Source organism: Pocillopora damicornis, chromosome 9, assembly GCF_964200805.1.
Source record: "Pocillopora damicornis chromosome 9, jaPocDami1.2, whole genome shotgun sequence".
NCBI classification, from domain to species: Eukaryota; Metazoa; Cnidaria; class Anthozoa; order Scleractinia; family Pocilloporidae; genus Pocillopora; species Pocillopora damicornis.
The window spans coordinates 14,329,503-14,344,887 of record NC_142678.1 but is presented as its reverse complement, the minus strand read 5'-3'; the positions used below and the strand labels follow the sequence as shown (position 1 = coordinate 14,344,887).

The 15,385-nt window shown below is 39.2% G+C and overlaps 1 protein-coding gene across 2 annotated transcripts; it reads left to right on the top strand.

Moving 5' to 3' along the window:
* The first annotated feature begins 429 nt into the window (after positions 1 to 429).
* On the top strand, positions 430 to 7,737 carry LOC113679393 (uncharacterized). Of its 2 annotated transcripts, none has more exons than XM_027196344.2 (3): positions 430 to 797; positions 5,962 to 6,315; positions 6,769 to 7,737. In XM_027196344.2, the coding sequence occupies exons 1-3, from the start codon at positions 717 to 719 to the stop codon at positions 7,132 to 7,134; spliced, it is 801 nt and encodes a 266-aa protein (XP_027052145.2). In that variant the 5' UTR covers positions 430 to 716; the 3' UTR covers positions 7,135 to 7,737. The 2 variants fall into 2 exon arrangements, with proteins under 2 accessions (XP_027052145.2, XP_089038250.1); XM_089182124.1 differs by lacking the exon at positions 430 to 797 and adding an exon at positions 4,100 to 4,302.
* Positions 7,738 to 15,385: the final 7,648 nt, after the last annotated feature.

Genomic DNA, 15,385 nt, shown 5'->3' with positions numbered 1-15,385 from the left:
CAGTGATCCTTTGACTTAATAACAATATTGGCAGGTATCACGTAACAGCCAAGCTGCGGTCAGTGATGAGAACTATAATGTCAAGTTGTCAAACCTTCTTTAGTTTTCCAATATTGCTCAGTGTTATCTAATGTTAATGGTACAAAGTTATATAACCAAGTTGTCAAACCGAAAAGTATCAAGTTAGCAAAAAGAAAACTTAACTGAACTTTAAGTGTCAATGGCACAAAATTTTTTGCATTTTCCAGTCGATAGCTGTATTTGAAATTAAAAATAGTCGCCCTTTGCGCCTAACCAGTTCTCTTTGACCATTTTTTTGTGCATTGAAAGTTCGATTTGGCGGCTTAAAAGTGTCTCTATTAAGCGCGCGCCCAATACGATCATGTTATATAGCTGTGACTTAGAAAACTGTCGGCAATGATGCTGGTGAAAGGAGAAATCTACTAGAAGAAGGGACGAACGTGTAGCGTGGCCGAAGCGCCAAATGATGTTAGCTACAAGAGTAATACACATAAACCGGGTATTTCTATACCTTACTTTCGAAAGGATGAAGCTGCATAACCAAAATGGACGCGTTTCGATCGTCGACATCGAGGAGATTTTATTCGTCAATGTCGTCAGCCTTGTTCTCCGTACCGGCTTCGAAGACGCCTGTTACGAACACATACTACTAGTCAAATCAGGGGAAGATAACCAATGAATTCAGCTAAAAAAAGATGCTGATTGAGGGGCCTGTTCCCACACCGTGCACGATTGTTCAACATTCTTTTCGGCTGACATTCCGCAAGGGAAGAATGGTTAGCTCCTTATTGTTGTTTATTTCACGCGCTTAAAGTGTACTTATACCCCTTGTCTTTCCACATGACTACATTTGCGCTTTTCTTATTGTATCGTTTGAAAATCCTACCAATTGTAGTTTCCATCGTATTTTAACAACAGTCTTACATCATTTGTAATGAATTTCAAGCCCTTTCCTGGGCTGACCGATATCCTGTTGAGTGAACAGTGCGAAACCTCATGCGGATACTGGCATAAGCACAAGTTCGAAGGGGTCGTGTATTCTCCTAACCTAGGTTTCCGGAAATCCATTCCACGAGCCATCATTCCCCCCTACCATCAAGAAACTAAAAGTAGCAACAGTAGCAATGTCATTATGATAACAGCATTGCAACGAGATAATTGAGGAGAAATTTTATTAAATTAGATGGAAGCGAATCCGAGTGCCGTGCGAAATTCGATGCGAACGAAATAATAATTTTAATACTGATGTCAGTTATTTCCTTTGAGCGGAATGGATAATATAGTAATGCTGCACTTAAACTTAAGAATTTTTTCTCTTTTAAAATCCCTATTTGAGATAAAGTTGAATCAGATGGCTATAAACTCACTCGTTTTCCTTTCGGTTTGACCGGCTCGACGATCGTGACGATAGCCTCTGCCTTTGCAATCTTTGAGGAAAGGGGCAACTTGCAGTGAAACTGCTTGATGACTTCTCGGTAAAAATTCATCGTGCCTCGTGATAAAGCTGATTCTTTCGTCAAAAGTCAGCTGTTGGTTTACCGAGGGAATTTCTCTACAGCAACCAATCTCTAGAGCACTGACCGAGAGGAACCTTCGCCGCACATAGTGCGAAGGAATAAAATGATATGGCAACAGAACCGAACACAGCTACGCATTCTCCGTATAGAATTCACCATAGAAAACAAAACACAAACGCAGAAAAATAAACATTCAGTAACGGGAAGTTTGCTTGAAAAATTTCCGGTTTAGACGTTTCTAACTTCCCGCGTACACATTCACCTTCGTCGTCTGTCAAGGTAAATATGTACGCGGGCAGCTAGAAAAGTCCAAGCTGGAAAATTTTTAAGCAAATTGCGGCGTAGCGTCCGTTTCACGGTGAAGATTGAATTTGTAGTGAATTATAACGAAACTAAAGTATATGTGCTTGGAATTTTTCGTTGGATTTGTGGCCGCCCAGTCATCAGTTTTGAGCTTGGATTTTTTGCTTCTCGTTCTGAAATGGAGTGTGCAGCCTTGAGCCTCTTATGTGCGTAGTAAACCCAGAAATGAATAACCAAAGTGGGTTCTTTTCAACATAGTAAGCGATCAGATAACAACTAATGTACTGTGGAAGTAAGATAAGGTATTTTTATTGAAAATTTGACCTCATTTTTTTATTCCTAAGAGCGGTCGTAAATATCCCTATACAAACACTTACAATTTCGCCATGACTCTTATTTCACAAGATGATCATCTCACAGCTGGAGCTTGGGCCAATTTTGCTATAAGTATACAGATGAGCGTGGAATTGGTAGATATGTTGTTCGTGACTTCTTGTGTTGTTTTGAAGAGTAATTTTTATTCGTTCTGACCTTTGATGGTCTTAAAAGACTGAAATTAGCGGGTTTACAGGAAGCAAAGATACCGCAAGGTCAACTTCAACACTTTTTTCGCTTGAAATTGAAATGAGAAAATCAGCTTCGCTTTGGAATAGAGCCATCTCTACGGCACTGAAGTATTTTGGTCGCACAATGTCGAGTTAAACTCGAGTTAAACTTTTTGCAGCTGTCCTTGAGCCAGATCTGTGGTTCACTTCAGCTCCACTTCAGGCCCTGTTGAGAAGCCCGCAAAAATTTAAAACTCATCCGTTATTCCGTAGATGGGCAAGGAATTGTTACACCGATTCAGACCTTAGACCACGCATGATTGCCAAATCTCTATGACATCTGATGCAACATCTGATAGGCCGATGAGCAGTGACCCTTTGATTAAATAAAAATATTGGCGGATATCACGTAACAGCCAGTTGTGGTCAGTGATGTAAATTGTAATGCCAAGTTTTCAAACCGCACTTGTAGAACCTTCTTTGGTCTTCCAATGTGCTCAGTGTTATCCAATGTCAGTGATGCATAGTTATATCACCAGGTTTTAAAACCGAAAAGTAAGAAGAGAAACGTAACACGTCAGCAAAAAGAGAACTTAACCAAGCTTAACTAAAGTTACGCTTGGTTGAAGACTTTTAACTATTTAGTTTTTCCAGTATACCAGTGAGCCTGGAATTGGTTAATATGTTGTTCGTGACTTCTTGTGTTGTTTTGAAAATAACTTCAATTCATTCTGACCTTTGATGGTCTGAGATATGCAACACATGTTATATTCTGGGATACCTAAGACTTTCCAAAGAGCTTTCGGGATCTGGAGTCTTAAAGACTGAAGTCAGCAGGTTTAAAGAAAGCAAACGCTTTTGGCCTGTTATGTTCCTGCCGCGTACAACATATACTCAAGGTTGCAACATTGTACGTGTTTCGTAGTAAACAGGATTTGCCTAAGGGAGTCTATATTGTAGTGATTGCGCCAAAAAGGACAAACCAAAAAAAAAAAAAGACTCTTGGTAATTGAGATAATTATAGATAACTCTATTGGGATTGAATTTATGACCGCATGACCACCGATGCTTGTCTTCATATAGGTACAGTTTTGAACCTTTTATAAACATTAAACGTCCATTGAGAACTTTATTAGCAATATATCACAGCCAATTATGTCAAATGTTTCGTCGTTTCTAACATTATCATTATCGAGGGACAATGACACACTGCTTCTTTGGTGTCTAATTACCACATATGGAAAGAGCCTTTGAGGTATTTCGTTTCGTATGCGGTTATTTAAAATCTTCCCGACTTGCGAATTCAGCGCATTTCGCGGTTTCGGGAAAAAAAAATGATGCGAAGATCAGGAATGCGAGATCAGGTGATGCGGAAAAGGCAGAGTTTTTCCTGTGCCGTTCAAAGGTGTATTAAAATGTCTCCCAAACTTATTTTAAGCTTATTTTTTAGCTTTTAATGGCAAAGGTGAATCGCGACGCATTGAAAAGTTCTTACTGAATTAGATCGATAGGCTGGTGGTGTCTTTTATGATGGTCGACAATTACATATCTATTCTTATGATGAGTCAAGCATTTGGTTTCTCATAAAAAGAGTTTAAAATGACCAGATTTGGACGGTCCTTCTATTGATACGAATAATCAGAAACTTTGATGACAAATTTACAGGTAAGGTATTCTCACTGAATGATGCACTGCACCCTGTATTGGGAAAACCGGTTTGATCGAGAATAACCTGTTTTGATGCGTCAATCATCCATTGTTATTTGCCTCGCTTTTGCTTTTTAATTGATACACCCAAGCCCAGCATAATCAGTTGAGCAAGTCAGTAACAGTGTGAACTACTATAGCTTACGAGTCTTTGAATTCTTTTTGCAAGAAAGTCTTCGTGCGAGCTCTACATGGCTTCATCTAAGCTAGTAAGTGACTCAGTCCTGAAGTTAACCAAGGGGTTCGATTAAATACTGTCTCAAATTTTTTTTATTGAGGAGCTAAAGCTATAGCATTTGATGTTCAATCTTTGTGACTCTCCCTAAATACTGTCGTTTCTAATTAGAATATTGTAGTTTTTGAAACTCTTTTATCCTGAGGAAATATAACCAGTGTATGTCACTTCTGATGCTAAGTATCCTAAAAATGAGTGACGAATGATGATTTTATTATTACTGTCGTCCATTGCGTGGTTTTCGTAGGATAGAAAAAAAGTAGTAATCACATTGAGAATGAGCTCTTTGGATGACTTACAAAAGCGAAAAAAAGCTAAGTTCATGAAAGCAATGTTTTCTCCCCTTTAATGAATTAAATTTTATCTCAAATGATGGAGTGCAAAATGAGGAAAACCTAAACTATTCCGTTCTCTCGCAAGGCCACAAGAAACAGTAGATTGAATTGTCGTGCTTCTTCTTGATTTTATTCGATGTAGAAATCAAGTTACAAGTATTGTATTGGCTTGACAATTCACTTTTCGTTTTCTTCTCTTCAAATCAAAGCTGTTGACTTCATGGTTGGTCTTTGCAACCTGTTTGAGTGGCATCGCGGCCCACACAACCTTAAAAAATTAAATAAGAACTTTCCTTTGCATACCTTTAACTATCAAAAACATATATACAGGGGAACTAGCTAGAAGACAAAGGCACAGGCCTCATTGGAATCCATTGATTTTCCAGAAGTAACCTAGTACATATGAAGTTAATTTAGTTCATAATTTCCGCTATTAAACCATAAAAGCAAACAAACAGAAGATACGCCCCATGTTAAGAAAATGATAAGGTCGTTCAAATTGTGGCCAAAGAACGTTGCAAGCCCACAGTTTCTATCTGGCAAGACGTTGTCTTTATGACAATGAACAATATCTCGATGTGTCGCCAGTTTCGTCCTTCGTCTTGCTCAGTTATAAGCCCAAAAGGAATCATGGTTATGTAATCTATTGTTCTTATGCAATACAGACACAACGTATTTATAAGATGAAATTACTATAGTTGATCGTTTTAGTTTTTCATTTTAATGAATAAACTGCCTGTTGAAAAAAAACTGAGCTTAATCAGTTAAACTCATAACTTTCTATTTCGAGCGATTAAAGTAGTATTTGAGCAACACACTCCGCCTTAAAATTTTAATTGTAGTGGGAGCTGATCGAAAAGTCCAAGAAAAATCTATACTCTACAGTCACAAGATGTCAACCCAGTCAGCCATGTGGGAATGAATGTACTTGAGCGAATTTGGAAAGTCCAAAACAAAAAAACTTTTTCACCTATGCAGTAACTTAAATTTAAGACACCACAGAAATATTGAAATCGTTGAGGACTCAAGAAATAGATTAGGAGACACTAAATGGTGAGCACAACTTCAAAACTTTCTCTTTCGGGCCACAAACGCAGTTCTCGGTCGCTTTGTAAGCATGACTTTGTAAGTCAGTTTGGGTCAATCGTATTCTCGCTAACCTCACAACTACATTGTTCTGGCAGCCATGATGTGCTAAATGTATGGCCCCAAATGGTAAATGTTTTGGATTCCGGCCGTCATAAATAAGGAAACGCCTCGTTGAGCCTTGGTTTTCCGTTTTTCTTTCAACCTTTTAGAAGTCAGACGTCACCGTAGATTACATATCCAAGCACTGCCCAGCATTTCTCGGTGGTGGCTGCCCATATGCCAAGCTTGCCCAAGAAAAGAAAGGCGTCTGTGCCAAATGTCCTCCTTTCAACAATGGCTGCCCTTTCAAACAATGCAAGACCGTGGGCGAGCTTCAAGACATGATGGGTCAAATGCGTGACCAGTGCAAAGGCGAAGCTCAATGGATCGAGTTTTTGAAGGATGTCGTCTTTCTTAGTAAGGAAAAACACGTAGAGCACAGAACTCAAAGCCTCTTCAAGGGTGGCTGCCCCTTTGCCAAAGACACTGCAGGAAAGGAGATTTTGAAACCTGCATACATTGAAGTGAGTAATTTCGGTTTCAGAAGGAAAATGGAAATTAAATTAAATGGAAACCATCGATAAAGAGCTTTCTAACGTATTGCTTTGGTGCGGCAATTTCTTTTCGTTCCCTAGTTTTTTTTAAGCAATGCCAAACAATTGTCACTGTATAGTGTTTTTTCCACTTTCATAGCAAATCTCGAAACACGAATCATTCTGCAGAATCTATAACCTGAAATAAAGAAAATTGTGACTAGCTCACGGCTGATTTATTCGAGCTGTTGTGTACCGGTTCCCAGTGAATATTCTTGTTTCTAGTTCAACTTTATATCCGCTTGAACCTGCAGTGTCCATATTCTTTGACGGTTGAAGAGCTCGTCAAGAAGTGCCCAGTTGATTTACTTGAGCTGTTGTGTACCGACTCCTAGTAAATATTCTTGTTTTTAGTTCAACTTTATTTTCCCTTTTAACCTGCAGTGTTCCTATTCTTTGACGGTTGAAGAGATCGTCAAGAAGTGTCCAGTTTTTGGTAAAGGTGTGTGCCCATATACAGGTCTTGTTGATGAAATGAAAGGAATCGCCGAAAACTGCCCTGGTTTCAAAGACGGATGTCCCTTCAAGAATCTGACAACCATGGGTGAGTACGCGGGCAAACTGGCCGAAATGCGAGATAAGACTACCACTCCAAAGGGTCGGGCTGCATTCGAGAAGTTGATAAAGAGGGTTCATGAGATCTCCAAGGAGGCTGAGAAGAAGGCTGGACCTTGGCCATTCCCTCCAGATACCTGCCCAGTCTTTGCCCGTGATGCACATGGAAAGCGCATCATGCCAAAATACAATTAGGCTTCCTCACAGTGGAAGAAGAAGGATCGGACTGAGCCAACTAGCGTATAAGTAGATTTTTTTCAGAAGTGACTTTTAGTTCCACTTCGGTGTCTTGTTTAAGGGTAGTTTCAGTCAGTTTCCTCCCGATGTTTTACCTTTTAGATATAGGTTTTGGTGTTGGGATCTTTATTGGTTGGGAAAGAAGCCTAGCTCGGTACATGATAAGATGATGAGATAGGTATCAAATTTTCTATGGAGAGTTCCCGCTCATTCAGCCGGGCTGTAACGACCCCGTTCCTTCGTGTAGTGTGTATGGAATTGCCTGAGTAAATGATGCTACTTTGTAGTATTTTGTTATATGTGTTCCTCGCTACTAGATGTTTCGGTGTTGGGCTTTTTTTGAAGAGAGTTTTTTTTACTTATTTGGCAATAAACAACTCCCCTCCCGGTTTTCAAAGAATTTATCCTATAACGAGACCAACGTAGGAATTTTTAGGCCATTCTTTGGTCATATTTGCATCTGATCTTGTCTTCAAGTGCAGCTTCAACACAATAACAGTATTCAACCTTTTATCTAGGAATACAATTACAATAAAGCTCTCATCTTTGGGGAATTAAAATGATCGTCACGTTCAGTTTGTGGTGATTTAACCTCGACAACTTATTTCTGCATGGGGTTCTTAAAGGAAAATTAACATGAAATTATATCAGTATTTTTTTATGTGAGGGCGGCTACTCGCCATCTCAGTTGTAATCAAGTTCGCATACATTATTGAACATATCCTTTATCTTAAGGTTACTGTCAACAACATAGGGTCCCTTCCGGAAAAATCGTCGCACGTGTGCTGCTTTTAAAGAAACCACTAAGAATGCTATGGCCTTCTATCACCGCCAAAGTTAAATTGATCAATTTTTATTCAAAAATACACTCATTAATTGTCCTTTGCAATATTAACTGTAAACTTTCAACTTATGATTCAAACATTTATATAAGCCCTTTGAAATCCAATTAGAGCATTTAATCATGCGCTCTAAACACACAAATAGTCAGTTAGAACTTTCAATTAATTAGGTTTAACCAAAGGCCGCCCAAGCTCCAATTGTGAGTTGATCATCTTGCGAAATAAGAGTCATGGCGAAATTTTCAGAGTTTGTATGGGAATATTTCCGACCGCTCTAAGGAATATAAAAATCAGTCAAATTCTCACAAAAAATACCTTACCTTACTTCCAAAATGCATTGCTAGTTATCTGACAGCTTACTACATCGAAGGGGACCCATTTTAGCGAGTTATCTATTTCGAGGTTTTCTACGTACCATAAGGGCTCTTCTTATTAAACTTGACAAACGACCGCTAAATACAGGGTGACCGCTAAATACGGCGTCGCTTAATATAGATTTGACTGTAGGCTAAACGACAAAACGCATAGGAAAATTAAATACAAAAAGTTTTTACTATCCTAATTCGTGCAGTGCTGCTAATCAGTTTAGTTTCATTTTCGTACAGTGTTTTTCGTTTCCTTTCTGGAAGAATATAAGGCAGTTTACATCTCCAGTAAATTAAATAAATTTTGCATATATTTCAAAGGCTAGGGGTAGTTTTAGCGAGAACTATTACCAGTTAAGTCATATTTTGAGATACCCACAAGATAGAGGGCTATTTTAATCGGACCGACATTAAAGATTCATCCTTAAGAAATTGTGTACAGGGTAGGAACTTCATTGCTGATCCAGATATGATGTAGTGGAAATTACAAGTTGAATGAGTAAGTTTTATCCCTTGTTGTGTTCGGAGAAATAGAAGTAAAAAACAATTTTTGTTTTTCGTTTATTATTAAAAAGATCCTAATCATAAACCTTAACCACCTAGTTGCCCGTAGGTCATACATTTTCTTTGTGCTTTAACTAATACTGAGTGGTTTTAGTTTCAAGCAGCCATCATGTCTAGGAGTTTTCATTTAAAGTTAGAAACCAGGTGCATCATACAGGATAATTGTCATAATACTTAAAATTTGTCCGCCGACACTTTGTAAGGAATCTTTAATTTGGAGAAAATTCACCTTCTGGTGCACGACTCTAAAGACTCTTTATTACTTACAAGCACAACGAAGACAAAATGAAGCTTTTAGCGACTCTTGTTTACTTCTTCTCAGGAATTTGGGTCGGATATGGTTAGTAAAAAATGACAGAGGAAACTTTGCTTTTGAAAAAAGTTTTCAGCGGAGTTTTCGTCCTCGAGAAACTATTTAAAGCGGAATTTTAAAACGATACTTTGAGGTTAAAAATGGTATCGTCTTTTCAAGCAAAATCAAAGAAACCTCCAACAATTCTTAGTTGCAAATTGACAGTGAGACAATCTGATATATACTGGGCTTTACTGATAACCATATAACTGTGTTGTTTATTAGCATTCGCGCGGATCAAAGAGTTTCGCCTTTGCTGCAAATCATATTTGCCCGATTCCTCTAAAAACAATTCACTGTCACTGCCATCAGACACGATCTTTCCTCAGTTGGAGCGAGTCAAGTTCTGATTTAAAAACAAATAATGGTGGCCCGTCGTCAGAACGCTCAGAACGTCAGCTTTGAAACTCTTCACGGTGGCCAATTTGCGTTTTCAACTCGTAGATAATACTCAGAACAACCCTGTTAGACTCTCCAACCGACGCAACACCACAGTTTCTGTAGAATCTTACCCCCTTTATTCATGCTTTGAAACGCTAATGTTCGGTTTATACTTACAAAGAACTAGGTCTGAGTTTTAACACCTCTCAATATTTTATTTCCTAGGCTGTAGTTAATACAACACAGTGTAAAGCGTGTTTCCGTAGTGCTTTTGGTGATTGTCTGGCTCAAGAGGCAGATAATTGTACGAACCCGACAACTGACAGCTGTTTCTCGGCTACTGGCTGTTACATGTTTAACAACGGCTCTAAAGCAATTCTGAGCTTTGTCGTCTTTTTTTTTTTTTTTTCCTCCGCCACGAAATGGAAAAATTGCGCAATAGTACCCAAAGGTCATTGGGCCCTCAACACCATGACAACTAACTGTGATCTAATGAGGTGTTCACATGCTGATCACGCGTGTTATCCCTCAACACCATGACAACTAATTGTGATCCAATGACGTGTTCACATGCTGATCACGCGTGTTATCTTGATGATGATTGACGTTGTCATGCACAGACAGGGCCGGGTCACATGACGAATCACGAGATTTTGCTTATAAAACTCTTTGGTCAGATGTTTTGTATTTCAACGTATTTGGATTGCGATCTCCTGGAGCATTATGGCGCAAACGCGCAAAATACTTACAGACGCATATACAAGTCGTATTAATCGCGGCTAATCCACACTGAAAGATGTTTTTGAGCAGTAATTTTGGAACGGATTGAGTCGCAAAACGCTTGAAAGCCATGAAAGCCTTGAATGCCTTGTATGCTACGTATGCCAATGTCTTAGTTGAAAAACGTTCACTTGTTGTAAAAAGCAAAATCTGAAATCTGAAACCAAACTGCATATACTCTATGCAATCTATTGAACAACACTACTACCGTGAGACTGAATAACATAACTATAATGGATGTAAACTACTTGTGAAGAAAGACGACATGTTGGATTCACTTGATGGCAAGGAACGTAGCTACGATAACAGTACGAATGGTATTAATTTCACGATCAGAAAGGTGAATCTTATGTTTGTTTTTATTGTAGTTGTATGGATATTCTTTTTGAATAAATACGTGATCCAAAACCCTGTGTTTATTTGTGTATAATGTTATTATGTTAAATACTGTTTACGCAATTGTCTTGTCACAGGCGGCCCAAGTTCACGTCTCGAGAAAAAGCCAACGATTAATTTATGAACGCGTCACGCGTTGTGTGACTCGGTGTTAAGTTACGAGAGGAACTGCACGTTATAATGCACTAGTCAGTGGAAAGCCACGCACCCCCATACCCGGGGAATGCGGGTCATTAGCGGGGGATTTTAGCGGTTTTTAGTGGTCATCTTTGCCCCAGTGTGCGGGGTGTTCGACAACATTAGACACAAATAACAGCAACCGGGGACCGTTAGCGGGGCTAGAGGATTTCGCTTTTGAATAGGCCTGCAAAGAACACTGGGAAAGCGTATGATCTCAAAATGGCGGCCGCCAACAAGAAGGTATGTACGATTTAAAATCCATTCTTTTCATGCTTGTAATGGGCCATCGATTAAATTCTGTGTTCAATCTCTAAATATTATCATGTCTTGTAGTGAAATTAGAAAAAGTTGGGTATCGTTTATGCCCTCGTCATGCTTGATTAGCGATTTATTTAGAGCGTTGACCTTTTGTCTTTTGGCACTTGTTTTCATTTCCGTTGCAACTGTGCAAACCGAGCCAATGGGCGTTTTCTTTTTAGTCATTTACATGTCCAGAGAAAAGTTTACAGAACTATGTCTTACCAAGAGGAGTAGAGGAAGCCATGATTGTTTCATCTAATTTATGAAGACATTGAAAAAGTTTTTGTAAGAGTTAAATTTGAGGCACAATCCTTGAAATAAATTAATTTTGGTCAACGTTGTGTATTTGGGATTTTTCAAGTATTGCCCCGGGGGCGGAGTACAAAAATGAGGTTTTGACATAAGAAATTGCCCTGCATAGCGGGGAATTTGCTTCATTTAGTTGGGACGCCTGGTCTAATGCCCCGCTATTCCCCGTGTATGGGGGTGCGGGGCTTTCCACTGACTAGTGCATAGGGAATAGTATAGGGAACGAAGTATGGTCGATTTACAACGACACATATTTCGAAATATGAACATTTTTCTCGTAAAATCAATAAAACTTACTCATACCCTGTGCATCCGTTGTATTTTCTGGCGATTTCTGCCGTTTTAAGCTTGCTTTATCATCACTGTTATTACGTCATCTTCTTTTATTACGTTGGTAAAATCTGTACAGACATCACACCAACCAACTCGCGCGCAAAGTAAGAAGACTATATTGAAGGCTTGAAATTATATTGCGATCGATTTTCATCAAGAAATAGGCCAGGAATATTCCACAATAGTCCAAATAATCGTGAAGGCAGAACGCAGAAAAGCGATTGCGTGTCACTCGGTAAGCTGTAAGATGACATGTTATTATAAACCAGACGTAAAAACTCTTCAGATTGTTAGTCTGCATTTTGTACCCACTCTGCAGTCTGCAGTCTATATTTTGTATCCGGTCTGCTGTCTACATTTTGTACTAACAGGTATCCTTGGCACCAATACAGTTTATTTTTTGGTTACATTTATTCGCAAAACACACATAATCTACCACAAAATACCTGTGAGTGAGGTAATTCGACATTTTCGTTCTTTCCCACATTAATATTCTTCTCTCCTTTTTTAAGAATGTAGACATCACTCACAATGTTTCAAGTAATCCACCCACCCTACAAAAAAGTAACTCTTGCATGCATAGCATGCCTATGTCTTGAAATAGGTGTATGCCCTTGGCCAGACTTGAGCGCACTATTTCAGTAAACTAGTCCGACACCCGCAGTATCACTACAATTGATTCCAAGGATCCAGTACCATCCAGGTATCCCAGTTACCCTGCTCACAGGGTCTAGTTTTACATCATATCCAAAGGAATATTCGTCAAAAGTTTGTTTGCGCCAATCGTTCCACTACTGGTGTTTAAAGATATCGAAACCGTTTAGGGAAATTGAGAAAACTAATATTTTAACACAGTTATTGGCTTTTATGACATACCACTGGTATATTTTTCTTATCTACTACAGCAGGGGAAACGGCGTGCAGCAATTTTAAAGTCCGGTTTGAAACTGAAACGAACTGGACCTTACGGGATTATTATAACATAATGTGCTTTCAAAGTCAGGGTCAGTAGGAAGGTCCACAAAAAGCTGAATTAGTTCAGGTTTGCAGTAAGTGGAGACTTGAACACCCTGGGCAGAACTGATCATGGTAGAATAAGATGATGGAGAGCAGAAGGTTTAATACGTATAGCTGGATGTAGCTTTTTCACAGAAAAGGATTATTTGGCACTGGTAGCTTCTGGAGATTGAATTTGCTTTTTCACAGTTGTTTTAGAGTACCAAGACAATGTTTTTGTATTTAAAGATCTTGACCAAGTTGCTTGAATTCTGTAGCTTCGATTGAAGGTGATTAGAAGGAAGGATGAGTTTGTGATGTTTGTTTCAAAGCTTTGGTATATGAATTACCACTGTTTTCTAAATCTATTGAAACAGAGGATGCTGTATTCTCAGGCTGAGGAGGAACAATAGCTACCTCTTGGCAGAAGGAGATTAAAATGATTTGTTTGCATTACATTAAAGTGATTGGACAACTGCAACTTTTCGTCATATATTCCTTTGTAGCAATTTGCGTTGTTTGCCCCGTGGCGATCCCAGAACCCTTTGCGCACAGCAGAGGGATCCGATTATTGGAAACTCATTCATTTCGCCATGACTCTTATTTTGCAAGATGATCATCTCACAGCTGGAGCTTGGGCCACCTGTGGTAGGACAGGCATATGTTGGAAACATCGAGTTGAACAAAAGAAATCATTGCTGTAACTATCAACGACTGTGAAACTTTGTTGATTTGAAACACGATTTATTTGAAAATACGAGGTAATTTAGCTAGATCTTCTTGCTTTCTATATATGTGGTCGTCAGTTTTAGTATCTCTCACAATTTAATGTTTCTTTGCAAATTATGGAAACTACCTGCAGTGAACCTCAACACGACCTCACCGCGGATCGCGTATCCTTTGTTCCGAGTGGTAAACATGCACTTCTCAATTTTTTCAAACACTGAAGTTACCTCTCCCCAGTGCGACCGGACTCGTTTGACGAAAAAGTTTCTATTTTCGGTTGCAGTTTCGCATTTCTGTGGTCTTTCTTCTCTTTTTTCTCAGAAAAGTTGACACATTTCCGTATTTTTATTTTCTGAAATGTAAGTTGAAAAAATCAACTTTAATTTTGTTGAGGAAAAAAATTCGACCAAAGTTGGTCTGGGAAGGTTTTGAATTGATTTTCATGATCGATCTAGCTCTTTTTGATCAATCAAGTTTAGTCCCAGCAGTAATTAATTCTGCCATTCGGCTCAGGAACATTACATATTAATAGAGAGAAGATTTTAAACAGAATTGATACTTAATTGAACGATTTTGTTTATTGAGCATACAACCGAGAATTAATGCATACGCTGTACGTGTATTGTCTACATTCTCGTGTTGTTTGGAAAGTGTTTCTTCATTCGTTCAAACCATTTAATTTCAGTCGATTTTTTTTAACTTTGGTCTGTGAGACAATAGCAATTTCACTCACAGGCGGTGACGGCCGCCCATAGAGATGATCATCTTGCGCAATAACAGTCATGGCGAAATTATAAGAGTTACTAACGACTAAATACAGGAATGGCTCCGACCTGTAATTGAGTGATAAAAATAGTAAAAGTTAATGAGTTATATCTTAACTATTTGCTCGTGAGTATTGTTAACCGCGTGTCTCGAAGCGGAACAATGAAATATCCATGCGAATGAAAACACCGATCTGTCCAACAAGAAATGCTTACTTACGTAGCGAAGGGAAGGCAGCCTTTCTCGTTCAGCGAGGTCGTTCAGCGATATTCCGGCGATGAGAAAGCTGTTGGCCAACAAGCTCCGCTGACAAAACTCATTTAGTCAGTTCAGGCGGACGACCAGAGACCGGAGCCATTCATGTATTTCGCGGGCGACCCTAAAAGCGGAACGGTGGAATGGCGGAATGGCGGAAAATGACCCCAAATCCTAAAGCACGGAACGGCGGTAAATGACCCCAAATCCTAAAGCACGGAACGGCGGAAAATGACCCCAAATCCTAAAACACGGAACGGCGGAAAATGACCCCAAATCCTAAAGCACGGAACGGCTGAAAATGACCCCAAATCCTAAAGCACGGAACGGCGGAAAATGACCCCAAATCCTAAAGCACGGAACGGCGGAAAATGACCCCAAATCCTAAAACACGGAACGGCGGAAAATGACCCCAAATCCTAAAACACGGAACGGATGTCAGGGCATGTTGCACAAATTTTGTACAAAGACACCAAGCGCTTGGCTCATTTATCCCCACGACGATAACGCGCGTGACTAAAATTTAGTGTTATTAATTTTTTTTCTTTTACTGAGTGGTAAAAATAATAATGAACCATTATGCATGAAAGATAGCTGCGTTTTCGCGTTGTAACCCTGTTTAGTTACCTTTTGTTATGCAAAATTTGCCATGAGTTTTAGTCGCG

Coding starts and splice junctions, on each gene's coding strand:
- LOC113679393 (XM_027196344.2), top strand. CDS start 717: ATGCTGATTGAGGGGCCTGTTCCCACACCGTGCACGATTGTTCAACAT. Junction 798..5,961: donor CATTCCGCAAGGGAAGAATG/GTTAGCTCCTTA, acceptor TCAACCTTTTAG/AAGTCAGACGTCACCGTAGA. Junction 6,316..6,768: donor TGAAACCTGCATACATTGAA/GTGAGTAATTTC, acceptor TTTAACCTGCAG/TGTTCCTATTCTTTGACGGT.